General features: G+C 41.2%; 5 protein-coding genes across 6 annotated transcripts in view; 2 read left to right on the forward strand and 3 right to left on the reverse strand.

Moving 5' to 3' along the window:
- Positions 1–1,114: 1,114 nt before the first annotated feature.
- On the forward strand, positions 1,115–10,557 carry LOC135162070 (uncharacterized). Its single transcript, XM_064120172.1, has 9 exons — positions 1,115–2,968; positions 3,057–3,345; positions 5,361–5,536; positions 5,613–5,675; positions 5,965–6,092; positions 6,401–6,628; positions 7,060–7,215; positions 7,863–8,308; positions 8,432–10,557. Exons 1-9 carry the CDS (start codon positions 1,799–1,801, stop codon positions 9,253–9,255), a joined length of 3,480 nt encoding a protein of 1,159 aa, XP_063976242.1. The 5' UTR covers positions 1,115–1,798; the 3' UTR covers positions 9,256–10,557.
- A 643-nt stretch (positions 10,558–11,200) lies between these two features.
- LOC135162092 (uncharacterized) lies at positions 11,201–14,493 on the forward strand. The gene is made up of 5 exons (XM_064120233.1): positions 11,201–12,532; positions 12,652–12,888; positions 13,250–13,644; positions 13,726–13,880; positions 14,044–14,493. Exons 1-5 carry the CDS (start codon positions 11,860–11,862, stop codon positions 14,348–14,350), a joined length of 1,767 nt encoding a protein of 588 aa, XP_063976303.1. The 5' UTR covers positions 11,201–11,859; the 3' UTR covers positions 14,351–14,493.
- Positions 12,063–21,638, reverse strand: part of LOC135162132 (uncharacterized) — a 30,844-nt gene continuing 21,268 nt past the window's right edge. The window contains exon 3 of the mRNA XM_064120303.1: positions 12,063–12,200. The gene's annotated coding sequence lies outside the window, so the exon portion shown is untranslated. The remainder of the gene's footprint in view (positions 12,201–21,638) is intronic.
- On the reverse strand, positions 14,475–16,352 carry LOC135162125 (odorant receptor Or1-like). Of its 2 annotated transcripts, none has more exons than XM_064120290.1 (5): positions 15,976–16,352; positions 15,311–15,700; positions 15,030–15,234; positions 14,707–14,862; positions 14,475–14,602 (listed from the first exon to the last, which is right to left on the reverse strand). In XM_064120290.1, exons 1-5 carry the CDS (start codon positions 16,338–16,340, stop codon positions 14,549–14,551), a joined length of 1,170 nt encoding a protein of 389 aa, XP_063976360.1. In that variant the 5' UTR covers positions 16,341–16,352; the 3' UTR covers positions 14,475–14,548. The 2 variants fall into 2 exon arrangements, with proteins under 2 accessions (XP_063976360.1, XP_063976359.1); XM_064120289.1 differs by having other exon boundaries at positions 15,311–15,668; positions 15,976–16,108.
- LOC135162626 (uncharacterized) lies at positions 16,541–21,563 on the reverse strand. The gene is made up of 9 exons (XM_064121277.1): positions 20,788–21,563; positions 19,998–20,393; positions 19,597–19,801; positions 19,299–19,502; positions 18,157–18,575; positions 17,652–18,041; positions 17,371–17,575; positions 17,159–17,314; positions 16,541–16,853 (listed from the first exon to the last, which is right to left on the reverse strand). The coding sequence occupies exons 1-9, from the start codon at positions 21,198–21,200 to the stop codon at positions 16,800–16,802; spliced, it is 2,442 nt and encodes an 813-aa protein (XP_063977347.1). The 5' UTR covers positions 21,201–21,563; the 3' UTR covers positions 16,541–16,799.

A 21,638-nucleotide genomic window follows, 5' to 3' on the forward strand; every position in this document is an offset into this window, starting at 1 on the left:
CAGTTCTTCATTGTTTCCTCTCGCTTCATCATTTATTATATAACGATTTTTTAAAAAATTCATCGCTGATTGGAATCCAGCGAGTTGTTATAACAATATATACGCAGACTCATGTTGCATTTATTTTTTTTTTCCCTATCCCCGTCTGTTCGATTGGGGCGTCAGCTGCCCAGCGTTATTGATACTACATTTATCCCGATTTGACGAATCGCCGTTGTAACCGCCGTTCGAGGTAATGGTCCGAACGATAGAGAGAGGACTAGGAAAAAAAAAAAGGAGAAATGAAAATTCAAGTGCCCAAGAGAGGGAAGGAGACTTCATGCCATTCGACCGGGTATTTTCGCTCGCCTGACTCTGTCCTTTCAAGTATGAAAAAAAATCCGTTTATTTGTTCTATCGTAAAAATATATTTTCTCCTTTCTCGGTATTTTGATTCTTCCCGAAGGGGAAATCTCCTGAAGCGGATGTATTTCATGCCCAACCATATTGAATCAATTTCCATTATCCCGGCCTTATTGAATAACCGAAACAAGAGAGAACCCGAGAATTTGATTGAAATAATTCACGTCAACAAGGTCAATCGACCAGCTCTCATGACAAACGTCATCTACCGGGGATTCCCTCATTTTCCACATTCTCCCCACTCAACACTCGACTTACCCCATCCGCTCACTTACCATCAATTGACAACAGGAATCTGCCCTGTCTACCCACAAAACCTGCCTTACCCATCGTCAACGCCGACCGATGGCGCTCACTCCCTTTCAACTCGGCATCGGCATGTTGGTGTTCCAATTGGGCCCTCAACACACGCAAATTCAGGGCCCCACGATGCAGCGAAAACGATGAGAATTGTACCCAAGAATGTAAAAACAACCAAGTCTCTACCTGAACTCCTTAGCCAAAGGTTCGCATGCTGCCCCTCCCCCTTCATTCGAAACTCCTGGGCCCCACTTGTCGGGGCCCCTTCATGAGTCCCCACCGAGTGAAGGCGAACGAAGAGGGGGGTGAAAACCCAGGCGCATTCCAAGCGTGAGCGCCTGCAATACTGGAGGCGCTCATTTTACGCTGCCCCACCTCTCTTTCCAATCGTTCTCTCTTTCATCCATCCATCCCACTTACACCGGGCCAAAATCATTCTCTATCTCGTTTATTTCTCATGTTCCTTATAGTCTCCTGCCCCCCTCCGCCCTCGTACTCCTCCTCATCTTTAAACCCTGAGCCGCTTCTTCGCTACGGTTTTTCTCAGCTCTCATCCGGCTTGCCAGACGCACTCGGTTACGCGACTGCTCGGGTCGTTGGTCCTTTCATTTGTACTTCATCGTTTATTCATTTTCCGGACCAAATGAGTTGATAAAGTTCATCGGGTATGTGCCAGACACACCGATAAATCATCGATATAGTGATCTCTCTGGTGTGTGAATAAAGTGGTGTTTCAAATATAGAGAGTATCGTCTAAACCTGCGCATAGTCATTGTGGTGGTCCATATTCTCATGCGCGCGACTGAAGCTGTCGTGATCCACGCGTGGGAAACCCGCTGGATCGTCTAACGACCCAACGATTTTTCGACGGACTCGTGATTTTTTTTTTCCCCCCGAATCACTTGGTTCCTCCGAGAAATACCCAACAGGCAGAAATACTTGAGTTCCATCATCATGTGATGCAGATACGATAAACAGTGCCGATTAACATCCCATGAATTATCCAAATTAGGCGTTTAAGGACTGAAAAAAAGGAGTCGTTGAGAAGTGCGGAACCTGTTTTGTAATTTTTCATCAATTTTTTGTTCCCTCGATAATGTCGCAGAGAGACCCATCACCGGGTTGTAGTAATGGGGATACCGTTCCATCGAGGAATCCGAGATGCTCTAACAAGCAGATGGATACGCACGATCACGATGATGAGGATACACCGTGTCGCAATAGGAAGACATCAAATCATCAAGTAATGCAAGCTGAATCGTCACACTCACATCGAAGCCCCGTGGAGTCACCGCTCGATCCGATGTTCGGTTCGATGAGGCACAGCCGATCTCGAACAAATCAAAATCAAATATTTCCAGGTGAATCGACTTACAGCCCCGGTCGAATGATCCTCACTGATTTACCAGACTCAGTTCCCCCTGGTAAGCGTATCGATTCAACGGATTCGCAGAAAAATCGGGTGCAGTATCCACAGAGTCACTCTAACAATGCCCATTGTCGAAACTTGCTACCTGCTGATTCCACCTACCTGCAACATTTGATGAATGAAGCAGAGGTGGCTGGGGAGTCGAACAACAGGAGCAGTCGTCGTCAGTGCACGATGGATGAGAGATACCGCAAACACATGATCGAGGAGAGATCAGCAAGTCCTACATCATCGTCAGACGCTGCTGAAGTCTTTACATCACCAAGACACTCCAGACATCGTCAGCACTCGTCTCACCGTCACAGACTAGCGAATCAGGGCAAGGAGAGTCACTATCAATCAACAATTGCACCGCAGATTCATCAGCCCTCGCCATCGGGACGCCATCGTCAGGCGAATCATTGTCATCGTTATCACGAGATTGGCCAGCCTCCATCGTGCTCACCAGTCTGTGACTCCGGTGTCAAGGAGGATGATGGCTCTTCATCCGCCCTGTCCCATCACCGAGACAGATTTTCAAGTTGCGAAGACGTTAATACAATTGGCCCAACAGTTATCAATCAAGTCCAATCGAGTCATCATGGCCAGATGCAGATATCAACAATTACCAATGATCATCATCGCATGAGTTCGGGAATATCGTGTGAATCTTCAACATCATCACCGAGCATTAGAAATCATGGAACTATCGAGCATTGCGTGGCCGACCGACATCATAATCATACACGGCATACACATGTAATACAACCCTATGCTCTGGATCATCCTCAGCGCGTGGAAATTGCTCATCCAGCAGAAACTAAGAGCCCACTTCTAATTGGCCTTGAAGCCTACCAAGTGAGTAATTGAGGGAGTTGTTGAGCATAACAAGTGGATTACATTGACCCTGTTTAATTCGACAATTAATCTCATTATAAATTCACAGATGACTGGCTCACCCGGTAAGAATAAATGTCAGTGTCACATTGATCATGCCCAACAGCAAACACAACGCAATCAGGAGCAGATGCAACAGCAAAATCATCAGATGCATCATCATCACAATATGTATCATGAGCGTGAACAATTCGATCAGGATAAGAGGGGTGCCGAGGGTGATGACAATGCTGATAACATGGCCGTTGTTGTCTCCAGAATTCATCAGCCTCCTGCACTACCACCAAGACCACCACCCAGAACCAACAGAATGTACGATACATCCGCTTATGATAATCGTAAGTTTCATCAATATTTCGATAGTTATAGTTTTGGGGGGAGGGAGAGGGGGGAACAAAAGTCGCGTCAATTTCTTCATTAACAGAGTGTGTTTGACTTATCTTATACTGGCCACTCCTTCCAGAAATCCAATTTCCCCATAGTCAATTCAGCACTCTCATCGCGTTGGTGTGTGCTCACATCGTGGGGCTCACTCACCCGCAGCTTGTTGACGATCGCGCACCCCTTCTTGAACTCTCTCACTCCCCCCTTGCACTTTGCGCTCCCTAGTTTAATCCCTATCCTTTGTTCCACTGCGTATTTGTCACCCTGTGCTGGTGTAACTGGACTAATAGATGGATCCAGTCACTGGGCGTCAATGGGACTCGATGTTGTAAGACAAAGATCAAGTGCTTGATTCTGCACTTCACGCAACCCCTCACGTCAAGAGGTGAATAGTATATTGGATATGTCATTTGCTGTGAGAGAGCTGAGGGGCCATGAATTTTTAGTTATCAACGATCTTTTTGAAAACCCGCATACGTAGAAAAAAAATTGTATGCACACGTCCTGCTGGGCTTTCTTCTGAAAATTTATAGCATCATAAAATTCAATTCAGATCCCCATACACGCATTTTCCATAGAGAATCCGAAAATTTGGGATATAAAATGTACACAGGAAGAGGAGCTTGAAAATCGGGGGAAAAGTTCAGGCCAATGTCACTAAATGCAATGAAAAGCGCAAAAACATTGACTATTCGAATTGCCCCGTTTGGCAATTTTTCGTTAACTATTTTCTCCATAGACAGGACGTTATTGGGCAATTTTTTCCCTTCATCCGATACCACCGGTTTTCGTTGTTACCCAAGCAATCTACCGTATCTATCCGCGATATTCCTCACGATATTGTCTCACCCTCGAAAAATCATCCCCTCATAACAACAAGTTTTCCCCTCATCTCGTAGTAACGGACGGGGTCGCTCTCATCGCCTTCACTCCCCCCATGTGTATCGACCAGTCTCGATGAGTCTGGGCGCGCGCAAAACTACGATAAAGATGAACCATACTCCATGGTTGAAGACAGTGGTGTGTGATGCTCCCTCCAGGAGTAAAATAAAATTCTCTATCGAACTAGTATCATGATTCCGTGATGCCTCAAAATCAATCGTCACCAAGTGATTCAATTGATAATCATATGAATCAATCATCATCAATCAAACAAGTGCCAAATTTGGTGAATTTCTTTCTCCACTGGACACGTGCAAGTGACTCTGACAAACTCAAATGTAATCATACGTGTGAGTGAAGTGGAAGTATGGCACATTGTAAATACAGCGAATTTCAAGAATGTACATGCCATCATTCAGTCCTGTTGATGGGGGGAACGTAAGTTCAATAGCTGAAGCTGCATCATCATCATCATCATCCACCAATAGAAAAACAATGGACAGTTTTCCCGTACTGCAAATAGTACGCTGTCGTCTTGGGCCAGACGCACCAGTGGACGGTGTTGTTGGATATCCATTCGCCGTATCACCACATTCGCATTCACATTATCCAAGAAATGGAAATCATGCACATTTGTCGAGGAATCACTATCGACATCCATGTGGTATGTCCGTTCATATTCCCATGACTTTTCGTTTTTCTTTTTTTCTTTTTTGGAAAGCCCGGAGCCATTATTTTTATTGTCCCAAATACACGTGGGAAAGGTTCGCCTCCAAAATTGAGGAAAGAAACTATTTCTTTTTCTTGTGAGGGACGAGCCAGTGAATGGATCAGGTAGAATAAATCCTTAACGGGAAAGGAAAAAGCATAGCAGGTAGTTCTTGGGGCCTCAGGGCCAATCCGTGGGTGAAATGCCGATGCAATCTGTCTCGGTCCCTTGATTTTGCTCCTTTGACCTGATCACAATGTTTTTGCCGCCGACCTTTACAATTTTCTACACTTCCAGCGCAGGATGTGACGGACAATGTTTATGTCATTGTGGCCCAATGTCCTAATCGTTTATCCCCCCATTTTTTTCAATCTACAGGGACTGATAATGGCGACGGAGGTTGCTGCAAGAAATATGTAGTTCTGTGTTGTCTCTGCGGGGCCCTCAGTGCCGCCGTTGGAAGTCTCTTCCTGGCTGTTCATGCTGTTTTGTCTGCCCACACTGCCAGCCTCATGCATTTTGAGACTGTGCCTTCCTACATTCCGGGCACAATGGTGAGTTCAACAATGAATTTTGAAAATTCCGATGTGGGTTTTATATCATGATTTACAAATGGCTCTTTAATTTCAGTTGATACTGATGGGATTCTTCACGATGCTGCTAGCCAGGCGGAAGCACAGATACGGCCTTCTGGTAATAATTCATACACTCACCCCTTTATAACGTATGATAAAATTGTCGTAAATTATCCGTAAAATTGTTCCATCTATCCCCTCGTGAACCGCTCGTAAACCGTTAATTTTTACTTCCGAATGGAATTTTTTTGCTCGTCCAAATGTCAGGTCATCATTTTTTGTGGTAACGCAACGAAAGATGAACTGTACAGTCCACATAGGCAATTTTTAAATGGTCTACCCTGTATTTGTATGTATTGAATGTATTAAGAAGAAAATATAATTATCCAATTGTTTACGACTTTCAGATGAAGGTCTGTGGCTCTGTTGCAGTTGTTTGCGCCCTTGTATGTGTACTGGTAACAATAACGACAACTGTAATTCACATGTCAAAGCTGCAGAGCCTCCGAGAGTGCGTTTATACAGCAAGAGCGAGGTAACTATTGTTAGACATTAAAAAAATGTAATCTTCAATAAACCGTAAACAAGGGTGAGCTTTTCCTCGGCAGTGGCATTGACAATGAGAAAGGTGTAAAAAAATAGTGTCCACAAAAACCCCTTTTTCCACTTAGATTGTCATGTTAATTACCTTGAAGATATTGAGACGTGGAGTTTGCCAGTGATTTCACGCCTGAGATAACGGGGAAGTATGAGAAGGGTGGGGTTTAGCCACGTCTAAATGAGGCACTCAAGTTTATAGGTGATGCATTAATTATAATTTACGGTATTTATTCCGTCTCGCAGATCCTGCACTTGTTATGGTAACTCACAAGGCAGAAGTGGAGATACTGGGGTACTCTTCGAGGGTACACCACACTGTGAAGCGGTGCATGGTGCCCTTTACGCCTGCCTGAGAGCTCTATTTGGTGTGTCTGTTGCGGGTATACTGGCCTGCATATTTTCCTGTATGCTGGTGTACCAGTTGCTCAGCCATGAGAAGAAAAAAATGTACTGGGAGCAACTGGAACTGAGGTAGGATTTTTTTAATTTATGCTCATTTAATGTAGCTGTTTTTGTATGCATACATTATTAACAATAATGCTCCTAAACGGAGGGGGATGTGGGTAATGAGCTCGTACCTTCACATCACTAGGGTCTCTCAATTTTTTTGTATTTATATTTGTGCTGTTGGTGATATTTCTGCTAATGCTATTATTACGATTGTATCTTCCGCGCCTTTTTCGCCGGTTCATTTTATATATAACCGCCTGTCTACATTAATTTTAATAATTCGAATTGAAATTAAATTGGCGACTTATATTTGATACCCATTTTCCAATAGAGCCGCTTGGTATAAGATACTTTTCACGTATTAAGGCTTTATATGGGCATTGTAATTCCGGGAAGAGCGCCCATTTAATATCGGTTTTCTCTCGAGAGTTGTTAACGATAACATTTTCCAGATGTAGATCACTGTACGGCCAGGGGGGTGGAGCACCTGTGGGTGGAACAACAGCAGGCTCCTGTGGATGCTGCAACGATTGCGGTGGGGTTAATCCCTGGTGGGCACAAACCCCCGGGAATTTGTACACTCCAAACCCTGATTTGGCCCCGTCTAGGTAATCCTGCTACTAACTTCTCATGCACGATATTTATATATTCTTCCATATTCGCTATTTATATTTCCGGACTATTAACGAACTTTCTCGGCCGTTTATCTGAGAATTTGGTGGTGGCTGGGGCATTGGATATTGCACTCGTTGAGCTGATCGAATTTCGATAAATATTTCGCTGGGAAAAGAGAAATTCAACTTTTTTACCTCGGTTTTACTTTAACAAAGGAAAGTATCTGGCTACAAACTTTTTTTTTCAATGCTTAACGAATTGATGAGTAGAGTTAAAATCAATACAATGGATGATTGAAGAGGAAATGCATCTCGTCTCTGGGGTAATTTATTTTGAAAACGGTTTTCCCTAATTGCCATGAACAAATGAGAAATTAATTAATGACAGAGTCATTTGAAGTGAAAATAAGACATCGGTACGACGCAATGTTTGAATCCCCTCACGAGCTTCTATCAGTGCCCGAAATTAATCCTTTTGAAGATACAAAGGGCAATGAATAAACATTAACATTTTATAGTGGAAACAATAACTTATCCCATGAAAATATACGTCCTGGCATCTTTTCCTAGTGATACTTAACAGTAAGAAACTATTCCCTTCATCATCACTCTACTAACTTATCTTTCTATCTTCCTGATAGAAGATGGCGCCTACCTTGGTCACGTTCACGGGGTCCAGCACCGAGTCCTGACTCAAACTATGGCTTTCATGCACAGTCTATAAGACACTCGAATGAATTAAGTGACCCATCCCGCGAGGGTACAACTGCAATATCAGCACCCTATGGTTTCATCGATTCACGTCAACCAGTCGGTCCCTACTCCGTCCTAAATCCTCAAAATAACTCCTATACGCCTAGTACCGCGTCCTACAGTGTTTTGGAGGCGCCAGTTCCACTTTGGGGACCTCCACCTCCGTACAGTGATCCCAACAGTCCAGCGAGAAGACCACAAATTGTTGAACCCAAATGTTCATCTTCTGGCGGTTCATTGTCCGGCTCTTCCACAACAGCTGCAGCTGTTGCTGCTACGCCATCGAGATTGGCTAGTGTTAAGAGGACTGTGGAGACTTTTGAAACTAATGAAGGTGAGTGGATAAATATTTTACCACTTATTTTTCAAAATATAAAAATATTTGTCAACACCCCCGAGACTTAAATTCCTGACTTCAATGATGGAATAATATAAAATCCGGTCTAAACTCTTTCAGATCATCACATACAAAGAACTCCACAACACTGCGCACCCTCCGACAATTACGAGAACACCGAAGAGCTGGTGAACCCGGAGTTAGAATGCACAGCTGTTCACGAGAGTACAACGATGAAGGCCCGTCGCTCGAGACGAGCCTTAAAAGGTGTGGAGAATGATGCCTTCCAGCAGGAGCAGAACCACCAGTTGTCAACGACAAAGCAATCGGAGAGTGAGCTCTATTTCGGGGACGTATCGTCTTGCTGTGGACCAGAGAGTAGTTTATACGAGATGGCAGTTGAGAAGGAACTGACATCGCGAATTGAGCATCAGGATGAGCTTCAGCAGAAGGAGTACATGGCTTCGAGAATGAGCAAGCACAGATTATCGAAGCGAAATCGTCTGCCTCTTCCCCTTCCTCCAGGACAAGCGTCTCCTCACCAAGAGTTACTGGATGCCAGTAATGAGAGGAATTACACCAATGGGGAAGAGTCTCTGGGAGCGTCTGGAGCATTTCTAGCGCCAGACGCTCAATATGAAGTGATACAGCAGGGCGCCAGGTATGGATACTACTCGACAAATTCAGAGGAAGAATTCAGAGAGGCCCCAGCTGGCTACAACTTTTACAGAGACGAATCCAAAGCAGAGTCATCAATCCGAGATTACAGACCGCAGAGGGACGATGATAACCAGAGACAATCTGACGAGGAATTATCCCATGATAAATTGGGGAGGAGAGAGCATCAGTGCTGCTCAAACAGTGTCACTGATCTCGATGCAGACTGGCAGAGTGTGGAGCAAAAATTAAACTCGGATGATGGAGTTTGTCCGATAAATGTTTAAACTAATTTGTTGACTTCTCTGATGCAGAGATATTAGATGAAAAGGTAAATATCGAAGGATTGAACAATATAAGGCTGTTTATAGCGCTCACAAGGAGAATTCTCTCCGGGTGCTCCAAATATTACGTCACACTACTGTTTTTTCATCGCAATCGTATCCTCTTGGGTAAAGGTTATAGGCTTCGCCAATTCTTTAAATTATCCCAAAGATTTACTGAGGGGAATTTCAACAGGTGATGACTACAAGTTTCGTGAAAAGTTCATAGAACTTGGCGTGAAGATTCAGTCGTTCGGGTAAACCTTGACTCTTCTTCTCTTGTTCGCATTTTTTTTGTTTGAGTAGGAGTTTTGTAGTCGTTCACTTTGAGGCTTCAAATTTCACAGCGATATGTGTGGAATGTCATGAAAGGTGAAGAGTAAACGTTTTTAAAAAATATTTCTGTACAATTTTTTTACGAATATTCACGAAGGAAGAGTCAAGTTCGAGGTAAAAATAAAAATTCCTGTAGAACAATTGGCACTACTTGAGCGCAAATTTGGCGGGCAATTGCTGTTTAAATGAAGATACGAAAATAATTCCGGGGTGATATCTTCATTTAACCAGAGACAACGTTCTCATGATTAACACTTGCCATGTTTGACCAGTGCTATTTGAGTTCAAATCTATAATTTCAAATTATCACATGAACATCAATGTAGCAGAAGTGAGGAGACCTCAAAAATTAAAAAAACACGTGACGTCATATTTGAATAGCCCCGCCTGATTCATTGCCATTGTAGTATTGCACTTAGAATGAAAAAAGAAATGTAGTTAATGAATACGAGAGTATTTGTTAATTGAAATGCGTCACAAAGGCGAGCATTGCCCGCCGGTGGACCAAGGACAATACCAATACGGCACAAAGTAACATTTAATCGATTATAAATCATTTAATTTAATGTACCCCTATTCTTCTGTACATGCCGATGTTCCCCACAAAGGAATTCTCCACAATCTGACAATGCGTGTTAAAGTACACAAATTCGTAATTTTACAGAAGAGACCGTTGACACTGATATTTTGTAAACGAATTGACTGATGAATTAATAGAAAATATAAAATCCACGAAAAGAGATTAAAAAAAAAATCCTTAAAATGAAATATCGAAAATTTCGATACATGTGTTCGGAGTCTTGCAATAGTTTAACGTTGAATACTATCGTTATTAAGCTAAAGTGTACCTTCACGTAGGCTTTCGATTGGAAAGTGTACCTACGGTCAATGTAGTTGTAATTAAAAAAATAAAGTGAATTTCTTTTGTAATTTTTTCGTTCATTCATCTGTCTCCCTTCTAGTGAAATAAAATCAATTGGATGATCCCTCACACAGTATTTGCCCTGTATATACATATTTCGGTTAAAGGTACAGGGTTGCGTGTGTTATCGGCAGCTGTAGGGTCAGACCAACGTGCGCCACACACGCGCCCCGAAACTCTCCAACGGTCGCAACAGCTGCTTGGAAAAACATGCATATACTCAGCTTGACGAGAGTTCCAACATACGTGATGCAATCGACTTGTTCTCTATCACATTTCTAATTCAAATGAGAAAATCAAGCGAGACGCAAAATACAAATGCTAATCGCAAATAATATGCAATGCCGCCAAATAATAATAGTAGCAACCTATGATCGGATTGTACTGACACATAATGCCAGTCGTAATTAATTTCTGATTTATGAGACAGATCGTAACTATTGACTTGTTCTACTTGAGTGGAGTTCACTATTTTTTCCCAAAATACTTGGCAATTTTTTCTTGAACAATGTACAGTACAGTATCCGATTTTTTGAAAAAATGTGCGATGCGATTTGTCTATAATTACAGACCAATAAAGGTATCGACATGAAATAATGATTATTTCTCAGTAATTAATGACACTCCCCCGACTGCATTAGAGCAGGTGAGTAACGCAGTTGTTGTAATCCTAGTCCAGGTTCATTTGGTCAACTAAATGACGCAGTAACTGACTCAAAATGAAAAAAGCGACTCAAAGTACGCTTGCAAGAGTTCGTTATAGATATTGAAAACTGGGCCTGGGCGTAACTCGCCATCAGCGATGAGGGGGGATCACAAGGGGCGAAGGGGAAGGACACCGGGCCCGTATTCGTACCCTATGACAAGCAACCCCTCTGAGCCACACGGAAACCGTCATTCCTCGACTCACGCGTGCAGCTGCCCCCATTCCTCTGTCCTGCTACTGGTCGTTTTCTTTTCAGTGTGGTTCGAACATTCCAACGGTGCACACATCGCCCAATTCCTTATTGAAATAACCACATCGAAGTTATCCACATTTTTTTTTTCAAAATTCATTATCAATGACATTACAATTTCCCAGGGCTGAACCCTTTCCAAAAAATGTGCAGTAAATTTTTCAGTGATTCATCAAGTCGGATGATCAGACCACCAGTGCAGTCGGTTGCCCTAGCATTGGAGACCTGGAGAAGAGTATCATTCTCCACCAGTGCTCTAGTGATTGTCATAAAAAAGTGATGTGTCGTTTGCTGAATCAGCCACAATCGGACTAAATCAGTGATAAATTATCCTAAACTAAAAATTAATTAAAAATGGCTCAGGCAACGTCACCGTCTGCCGTGCACTGTTATACGAACCCCTCATTCTGCCGTCAATCCGAATTCGTCCAAGATCACGACGACGAGTTGCCACCCCCTCCGGGCTTCCAAGTTGACGATCTACCTCTACCACCGCCACCTTCGGGGCCCCCATCACTTCCCATTCCGATCGCCCATCAGAACTATCCTGAAAGATATGGCCACACAAACGAAGTTCTCTTGAGTCGTGCCGATCCAGACGCTATTGAAGTCAACAGATATGGCAAGACAACAGAGCGTTGCTGTTATCTCGACGAGACAGTGGGAAATATCCAGGGGCAGGAGCATCGCGTTATCTACGACAGAAATACAAAGTCGAGGTATGAATACATTGATGATGATGAACCACCCCCACAGCCTCAACCCCGTCTACAGAGACGTGCCTCCCTGACGCGTTTTGAGATGCTCTCACAACGTCAGGATCAACACTTCACCCGACAAGCCAGTTATCATGGTCATTATTATCGAACACCATCGAGTATCGATGATAATGAAACAGGTCGCAGAATTCGCCGGACTCGTCAGAACGGAAACGAAGTGGTGCGTTATGGGCTGGTGCCCGCAGACGAGGCCAACGTCGACTGTGACTCTTCCCCTCTGCTTGGCATTGGTCAATCCTCCCCTCGAGGTATGTTATTTCTCCTGACTTCCTCTCATTAACCATTTACTTTGGTACAAAGCACCGTGTAATTACTTTATACGCTTGGCATTCGATTATCAAAGTTGGGGTGATGTTTTACAATTTAGGGCGTTATGGAAGGATACCCATGCAGGATGAAGAGCCGCCCTTGTTACCGGAACGCAATGTACGAGAACAACAGGAATTACGGGAGAATACGTCGAAGAATAATTTGGCGACGCAGAGGTTGCACGCTATGCTGACAACACCGAGAAAGAGATCCCGATCGGAGGAGAGAAATCTCTCGCCCGGAAGGGCAACTCCCAGGTTCACACCACCTATGAACACGGCGGTTTCACCTGCAGGTGCGTTAATGATTTTATCTTGTAGAAAACGGGGGGAATATGCTTAGAAATCAAACCGACAGCGGTTTCAATTTTATGTAAAACGCTGATCAATCATTCCATTGACATTTAGTAATAATTTCGCTAAGTAAGTCTTAAAAAAGCATAAATAGTTTTCCTTATCCATATCGAAGGGAGAAGATCACAAAAAAACGTCTCACTGATCCCTGTCATGTCCCCTCTCATCATTAACAAGGAGTTGAAAGAATTAATGTGAAAAAAACTTCCCCCTTCACGGTCTCAGAGTCGAACAAATTTCATCGTTAGTTGATACTTTGTTTTAACAGCTGTTATTTTATCCATTGAACTTCCTGTCAAGCAGGTCGCAGAGTAGTTCCAGGCTCAAGTCGTCGAGGTACTCCTGTCGGCACACCACAACGTCCATTCTCACCTAATAGAACCCCCCAAACGTCAACACCCAATAAGGACATCCCTTCAGCGCGCAGATGTCTTCCCCTGAACGAGCAACAGGAATTAGGAAATTACAGTAGAACTCGTTATGGCTCACGGCGCGAAGGCAATGGATCATTAGCGACATCACCGATAGAATTATCTTCACGGTTCGGTGAACCTCCACCGAGATATGCATTCGTGGAGTCGGGGTCGGAGTCAATACCCATGGTCATCGGATCCCCCAAGTACCAGGTGCTAACGCAGACGTCTAAAAGAGGTGGTTATACGAACGTGGAAAGTGCATTCATCGCGAGAACAGCTGTCGTGAGTGTTGCATTTTTTTTTTTGCCCAGTTTTAACGTGACTGAAAGGTATGTGATAAGTGGGGATAATTTTTTTCATCAGGTACCACCACTCTCACCACCAATCAGCGAAGCAAACACGACATTGATAAGTGCAACTGAGAAGGAAGACCGTAAACGTGCGCCATTGTTGCTGATTCTCGTCGGAATTTTAACTTGTGGATTGGCTGTCTATCTTTCGTGGTCGCAGGGAAGAAAGTGAGTGCATAATACTCCCGGGTGTGAATATCCTTATGTTTTTTCAAACCGAAACTTTAGATGAACTTTTACTTTACTTGAAATCCAGTAGAATTAACCATTTGCTCTGGGTTATTCCATGAGTATGTCCACTTTAAGACTCATGAAATTATATTTTGTTCAGATATTATCTGGATAGCGCAGCTGGATGTGGATTGTGTTGTGCCCTCGCCGGTGCTTGCAGAAGCTTACGACGAACCTGGACAGGCCTAGGACTTGCTGGATTGTCAGCCATAAGCTGCCTAGGATTACTCCTCTTGGCATCTCAACAACCACGTCCGGGTACTCCCCTGCACGATATTACAGCTGGTGCACTGTGCGGTGTTTCATTACTCGGTGCTGCCCTGGCAGTACTCGCCCTTCTAAGTCCCAGATGTACTTTGAGTAGACACAGACGAGTTCACTCATGGATACCAAATTTTTCAGCCTAATCCAAGATCTATTTTCTATGAAAATGTAATTCCCCATAGAAATTTTAATTAGTCATTAGAGGTACGATATTTTTTTACATGGACATTTTGTAATGAAATTTTAATCCTAAGTTGTACAATATTGAATAAATTTTTCCAAACAATTTTCCATGATTGAAGCAACGGCTGATTTCATATTTCCATGTTATTACGTTAGAATCAACTTGAAGATCTTTGTAGGACTGTGTAAGCCGAGTAAGACTTTTTTATGAGCTGTGAATATTAAATAAATAGTTTTTCAGTGGGATTTCCCAGTGAATGGACTGGACTTTTCTATTAAACTTTCTGCACCATGTTCGTAATGGATAAGTACATACAATGCAGAAGGAATCCAAAGAGAGCACGATAACAAATCCACTGACAAATCGAACCGGTCTCAAAGTTCGAAGCATCATGAGTACGAGGTATTTCTTCATACGACTTCCCAAAAGGTACCATCTACTACCACTGATTCCATTTATCATATTTTGACACTGAAAGTACGATATTTATAATTTCTGTGCTCCGAGGCCCTTATATTACAATTTGTGGAAATTAATATTTAAATAAATTGCTCAGTCCTTTTCCACTTTAGTAGTACACGATACTGTGAACTATTATCATAATCGTTAAATATTGACAATTATGAAAAGTACAGTACTTGGATTGTGGCTTCATTCCCAGCAGCGCAGAACATGAAGATTTGCAAGAGCATGCACGAGAGGTACATGAAGAGGGCTAAAAATTTTGGGGAAAATAATGGCATCTGCGAGATAAGTAGCACGCTGACACATATTATGATAAAACTCGCAGCATATTGCACAAAAATAATGCTCGTGAACAGGGAATTAATTTTATCGGCCATTCTGTAATCAGAAATTTACAATACAACAAATCCTTTGATTAAAATTCATTCACTCAACAAATGGTGAGGACCAATACTCAAAGATATCCCGGTGATATTTAATGCAGTCGACGAGACGATTTTCATAAAATACCAAAGTCTCACTAGATCGCTTCTGTGAGAATTCCATATCATCAAAGTAATTGACAACTCGATGTAATCTGCACTTCAAAATATTGAACTGGGCGCATATCTGCAGCATAAATCCTGGAATAATTGTGTCAAATCCTATGTCGAGATTGGCAGCAAGAAGGACACTGAGTAGCTGTTGATAATACGTGAACCAGTACACCCTGGGTTCCGAGTAATCGTAGGGTACCCATGCCTTGTATGGCAGTACCCCGAAGGGTATCCCTTGGAAAAATGTGAAGATGGTCATACACCATACCGTTATTTCTGTAGCCACACCATAAAAGAAGGTAAGAAATCTTTACAGGAAGTTATTACACCCAATTAATGGCATGTATGTCTTCATGGGACAGATATATATACCGAGATGCACATGATTCTCGCATATTTATCATCCCTCACACCCAAAGAAATGCTTCATTTAAACGAAAGTTTACAATTAAACCATCCACCTTGATTTGATTATAGAATGATTTGAATGCAAAGAAGTATTTCAGGCCAGAAAACATTTTTTTAATTGAAATTTCCCATTTTCTTTGGGTCCACACACTTTTCGAGACGAGAATATTCTCACCTGACCTGCCCATCATATTCATCCTGAATTTTCTGTTCCTCCAAATTCATCGGTTTATATGGATAACTCTCAAGAGCAACAAGAACATCTCTAATCTCCGATCGTTTCATCAGAGTTATCAGAATTTTGGCGCATACGGCAGCTGTCGATAGCAGCATGAAACAAGTATCAGAAAAATCCTCGATACCGTCGGTCGTAATTAGTAGATTAATCAGTTCTGAGAATGTGAACCAATACATAACAGCCACTATGTAGATCGTGTACAGGGAATAAGCTCTATACTGCCAGCTCTTAGAATCCAAGTGAAGTGGTGGCCAAATGCCGCAGTACTGGAGGGATAAGAAGCTTTCCCGTAGTAGAACCATGTCAACGTCCTGACTCGAGTTACACGAATGTGATAACAATACCTAGCGGACTTTTCACCGCCTTCATTTAATATTCCAGACATGAGACAGTTTTTCAACCGCATGGCAATATCCCAGATAGTTTGCTAAACTCCTTTTCTATTGCCGATGGAATAATCTTCTTCTATTGCAAGTGGAAAATAAAGCAACATACCTGATGGTACTTTATCATTTATTCATTTTAGCTGATCCACGAAAGGGACAATTACCTCTGGATACATCGACAGGGGAAAGTATTTCGTTTGAACGAGGGGGGAATTGAAAATAAGGTATCGATGGCTATTTCTAGGTAAGAGGGAGAAATATGTATCGCTCGGGCGTTCGTTGCACAAGTTTTCAATCTCATTTCTAAAACGTTTCGACTTCATAAACAAAGTAGTATTGATACAGTATTTTCATGCTTCAGTATTTTGGAGATAATCAACTCGAAGATCTTTGGAGTACTGTATAGGTGGAGTAAGACATTTTGACAAGCTGCGAGATAATTTTCGTGATTAAAATAATTATCACACAGGTGTTGGTTCGATGTATGAAAAAATTTTATAGAAAGATCTGGAGCATTCTTTGGGAGATTTCATATGAAAATTTAATTTTTCAATAACAATTGCCTCAAGAACATTCAATAAGAGTATTTGAAAATATAGAGGAAAAGTACAAGATTTTTTTAATGAATCTTTGGAAACTGAATGATAAATTGAATTTTCTGTAAAATTTCACAGAGAATGCGCTGGGCCTCTTCATTAAATCTTTTCAGGTTGGTGATGAATATGTGTACGTACAACGCAGAAAGAATCCAGGGAGAGAACCATGATGTATCCACTGACAAACCTAACAGGTCTTAATGTTCGGACCATCATGAGAACGAGGTATTTCTGGATATGACTTCTCAAAAAGTACCATTTTGTGCCACTAATAGCATTTATCATACCCTGACACTGAAATCACGTTATCAATAATTTAACTTCAGCTGAAAATTATAGAATTATATTACTTGCACCGTGGCCTCATTTCCAGTAGCACAAAACATGAAGATCTGCAAGAGCATGCACGAGAGATACAGGAAGAGTGCAAAAAATTTTGGCGAAAATACTGGCATTTGCGAAATAAGCAGTACACTGACGCATATAATTATCAAACTCGCAGAGTATTGAACAAAGATAATGCTCGTGAAGATAGAATTAATTTTATCCGCCAGTCTGCAACAGGACATTTAGAATAAACAACAACCACTAATTAAAATTCTTCAATTCTACAAATAATGAGAACCAATACTCAAATATATCACGATGATACTTGATGCAGTCGATGAGATGATTCTCATAAAGTTCCAAAGTGTCACTAGATTTTCCCTTCAAACATTGAACATCATCGAAGTGATTAACAATTCGATGTAATCTGCATTTCAAAATATTGAACTGGGCGCAAATCTGCAGCATAAATCCCGGAAAAATTGTGTCAAAGCCAATGTTGAGATGAGCAGCAAAGAGAACACTCAGTAATTGTTGATAATAAGTGAACCAGTACACACTAGGCTCCGAGTAATCGTAGGGTATCCAGGCCTTGTAAGGCAGAACTCCAAAAGGTATCTCTTGAAAGAATGTGAAGATTGTCATACCCCATACGGTTATTTCTGTAGCCACACCATAAAAGAGGGTAAGAAATCTTCACAGAAAAAAGTCGAAATCAACTGGTTTAGTATTTTCCTCTTCAAGAAGTAATATATGTACAGCCAAAAAATTTCAATAGTCCTGAGAAAAGAAGCTGCTCTTCACCTCACCTGACGTGTCCATCATACTCATCCTGAATCTTCTGTTCTTCTACATTCATCGGCTTATGCGGATAGCTCTCAAGAGCTACAGGAACATCTCTAATCTCCGATCGTTTCTTCAAAATTATGAAGATTTTTGCACACACTGCTGCTGTTGTTAGCAACATGAAACAGTTATCAGAAAAATCCTGAACGTCGTCTGGAGTAAAAAGTAAATTAATCAGTTCTGATAATGTGAACCAATACATAACAGCCCCAACGTAAATCGTGTACAGGAAATAAGCCCGATACTGCCAGCTCCCAGAGTCCAAATGAAGTGGCGGCCAAATGCCGCAGTACTGGAGGGATAAAAAGCTTTCCCGTAGTAGAGCCATGTCAATCCCTTGGTTGGAGTTGTAGGAATGGGATAACAGTAGCTGACGTGGTTTTCACTGGTGTCATTTCATATTCCAGATACTGGACAATTTTTTCAACCATATGGCAACATCTCACGTAGTTTCTAGACCTTTTATTGTGCTGTTGAAATTATCTTCTTCTTTTGCAAGTAGAAAATACAGTAACACAGCTGATGGTACTTAATCATTTATTTATTTTTCCTGATCCACTGAAGGGACAATTGTCTGTCGATACATCGACAGGGGAACGTATTTCGTTTAGCACGGGGGAATTTCAAATAAGATATCGATAGCTATTTCTAGACGAGAGGGAGAAGTACGGTAGGGTATTCGTTGCACAAGTTTTCTAAAATGTCACTGCCATATTCCTTTCAACCCGAAGCTTTTGGGTTCCATTTTTTTGTCAGGGTAACTTGAACTGACTATGGTGTGAAAATTCCAACTACACGATTGTTGGAAGGAGCCTGTGTATATGCATGTGAGGAATTCGTGAATAATTCACAAACTCAGTTTAAATAATTGAAATGCCAATAGCATTTCGATTAATGCAATGATTAGTGCAGATCAGCGATTTTTTATTTCAATTTTATTCTCATTTTGATGAAGTAAAATAAATCAGATAATTGATCCAATTTGGTTTGGTCAATTAGTACTCACTTATAAAATCGTTGAATGATAATTATTAATTCGAAAACTGTTGTAGCATTGTATATGCAGTGTAGGAGGCTTTGAGAAGCTGTAAATAATTTTCTATTAGGTTGATTTGTAAAAGTAATTATCGTTTCTAAGTAGTGATAAGCGCACAATGCAAAAAGATTCCAGCGATAGAACGACGATATGATTGCTCACAAAGATAATTGGCCTCAGCGTACGGAGCATCATGAGGCCCAAACATTTTTTCATGGAAGGGGTTAGCAGATACCACTTGGTATTGTAGATTGCAGTTATTAAGCTTTCGCACTAGAATTGAATCATTTTAACACTTTATTTCTATTTCTCGTAATATGTTGTGGTGCACAGAGAAAAAAAGCGGTAGAAAAATGGAGAATGTTACTTCTAGTGTAGCTTCATTTCCAGCTGCGCAGAACATGAAAATTTGAAGTAACATACATGCTACATACATGGCAACAGTCATGAATTTCGGTGAGGACACGGGCATTTGTGATGCCAGCAAGACGCTGACGCATATAATTATGACGGAAGCAGAGTATTGGACGAAAATAATGCTGTTGAAAAGAGAATTTATTTTTTCTGATATTCTGTAAGAAAAAAATAATCCGTTAATTTGTTAAGTGAATTGCAATCAAAATTTACTGATAAGACTGAGCATAAATAACTAAAGAAGTTAAAAGAGGGACATCAAATCTAACGGAAAAAGGCATCAAAATACTCACTGAGGCAGCTTAATTGATTTAAGCAAATAAGAAAGAATGAGTTAATGAATATCATTTATACCTAAATATTGCGATATGATATTTGATATAATCGCTCATGTATTTTTCATAAGTTCGCAGTATCATCGGATCACCAACGCTCTTCATCATAATCTGCTTCGCATCAAATTCCTCAATCATCATCCTTAATCGGCACTTCAACATGTTAAATTGAGTGCATATTTGTATGAGAATACCAAAAATGATGGTATCAAACCCGATATTGAGATTTGCAGCGAAAAAAACACTGATTAGCTGCTGACAATAGGTGCACCAGTATATGGCTGGGCTTGAGTAATTATAAGGAGTCCATGCTTTGTATGGAAGGAATCCATAAGGTATGTTCTGGAAGAACGGAGCGATGGTTCCGTAACATACCGTAACCTCTGTGATTCCACCGTAACCAATTGTATAAAACCTTAATCCAAGTATTTCATTCAGTGATTTTTTTCAAACAAATAATCTTAACGTAAATTACCCTTATGCACGGAAACAAAAATTCTTTAAAAATTATGTGCCTGTTCCGTAATCTGTCAGTCAAAACAGTATTCAGGGAAAATTACGGAACAGTTGGGCATTTTTTTCGCTGAATGTTTCATACTTTTTCTGTAGCGTTCTGGACTTTTGCTGAATTTTCACCGAATATTGTTTTGACTGGCACAGTACGGAGTATACACGTAATTAAAAAAAAAAAATTCTCTCCATGTGCATTCGTAAAACCGGTTAACTATTATTGAGTTTTGCCCAAAGCATGTTTTACGAAAATTTACGTTCAGATTTTTATGTTTTTTATAAACCAACCGTCAATCTACCTGATCCGCCCATCCGCTCTATCCTGTAACAACTGGGTTTCCAGATTCACCGGTTTATGGGGATGATTTTCTAACGCCGTAAGAACATCGATAATCTCTGATCTCTTCGAAATAGCAATAATCACTTTAGCGCATATGGCCAGCATTGATAATAACATGAATGATGTGTCAGAAAAATCCTCAATATCATCACTTATGAGAAGTAAATAAACAGATCCGGAAATTGTAAACCAATAGATGCTGAAAATTATGTAACAGGTGTAAAGCGAGTAAACGATGGGTTTCCAAGTTCTAGGTCGCCAATCAACTGACGGCCATATACCGAAATAGTGCAGTGAAAGAAAATTCTCTTTTAACAGTGCCATTGGTGGTGACTCTTCGATTGCGAGTAAAAGAATGATGTGAATAGACATGGTGAATTGTTCCCTCACATCATTTAGTATTTAAAGCTCTCACAGAATTCTGACCATATGTCATAGCTCCACGATGTTATATTTTTCATATTTTTCCCCTTTTTCATGCTCCCCAGATCCTTCTTCCACCGTATTGTTCATCGTAGGGAAATAATTCCCTCTTTTTCTTCCTCGGTATTGAAAGCCAGTTCGAAACAACGGAATTTTAGAGGTGTACTTGGGGTATTATGGACAGTTGGAGTTTAACTCATGCACATTGTGACGTAGACCACTTCTTAGTAGTTCGGGGGAAAACGCGGCTAACATTGTGGGAAGAATTATCATCGTATCATTTATCAAGGAAAAAACGCAATAGATTATTTATAATTTATATTGAGAGGACGATGAAAAGTTTCCCCACGATTTTTTCTACAGCAATCAGGGGCAAAAAAATTAGCA

This window comes from Diachasmimorpha longicaudata, chromosome 5 (assembly GCF_034640455.1).
Source record: "Diachasmimorpha longicaudata isolate KC_UGA_2023 chromosome 5, iyDiaLong2, whole genome shotgun sequence".
Taxonomy (NCBI): domain Eukaryota; kingdom Metazoa; phylum Arthropoda; class Insecta; order Hymenoptera; family Braconidae; genus Diachasmimorpha; species Diachasmimorpha longicaudata.

Bases quoted from the DNA above. Each gene is read 5' to 3' on its own strand.
- LOC135162070 (XM_064120172.1), top strand. From the start codon at position 1,799: ATGTCGCAGAGAGACCCATCACCGGGTTGTAGTAATGGGGATACCGTT. The intron at 3,346-5,360 runs GTAAGTTTCATC...TTCAATCTACAG, and splicing joins TACATCCGCTTATGATAATC to GGACTGATAATGGCGACGGA. The intron at 8,309-8,431 runs GTGAGTGGATAA...AAACTCTTTCAG, and splicing joins GACTTTTGAAACTAATGAAG to ATCATCACATACAAAGAACT.
- LOC135162092 (XM_064120233.1), top strand. From the start codon at position 11,860: ATGGCTCAGGCAACGTCACCGTCTGCCGTGCACTGTTATACGAACCCC. The intron at 12,889-13,249 runs GTGCGTTAATGA...CCTGTCAAGCAG, and splicing joins CACGGCGGTTTCACCTGCAG to GTCGCAGAGTAGTTCCAGGC. The intron at 13,645-13,725 runs GTGAGTGTTGCA...TTTTTTCATCAG, and splicing joins TCATCGCGAGAACAGCTGTC to GTACCACCACTCTCACCACC.
- LOC135162125 (XM_064120290.1), bottom strand. From the start codon at position 16,340: ATGGTTCTACTACGGGAAAGCTTCTTATCCCTCCAGTACTGCGGCATT. The intron at 15,701-15,975 runs GTGAGAATATTC...CTTCCTGTAAAG, and splicing joins GAATATGATGGGCAGGTCAG to ATTTCTTACCTTCTTTTATG. The intron at 15,235-15,310 runs GTATTGGTCCTC...TTCTGATTACAG, and splicing joins TATCACCGGGATATCTTTGA to AATGGCCGATAAAATTAATT.
- LOC135162626 (XM_064121277.1), bottom strand. From the start codon at position 21,200: ATGTCTATTCACATCATTCTTTTACTCGCAATCGAAGAGTCACCACCA. The intron at 19,802-19,997 runs GTATAAATGATA...TTTTTCTTACAG, and splicing joins TATCATATCGCAATATTTAG to AATATCAGAAAAAATAAATT. The intron at 16,854-17,158 runs GTACGTACACAT...ATTATCTCGCAG, and splicing joins CCCTGGATTCTTTCTGCGTT to CTTGTCAAAATGTCTTACTC.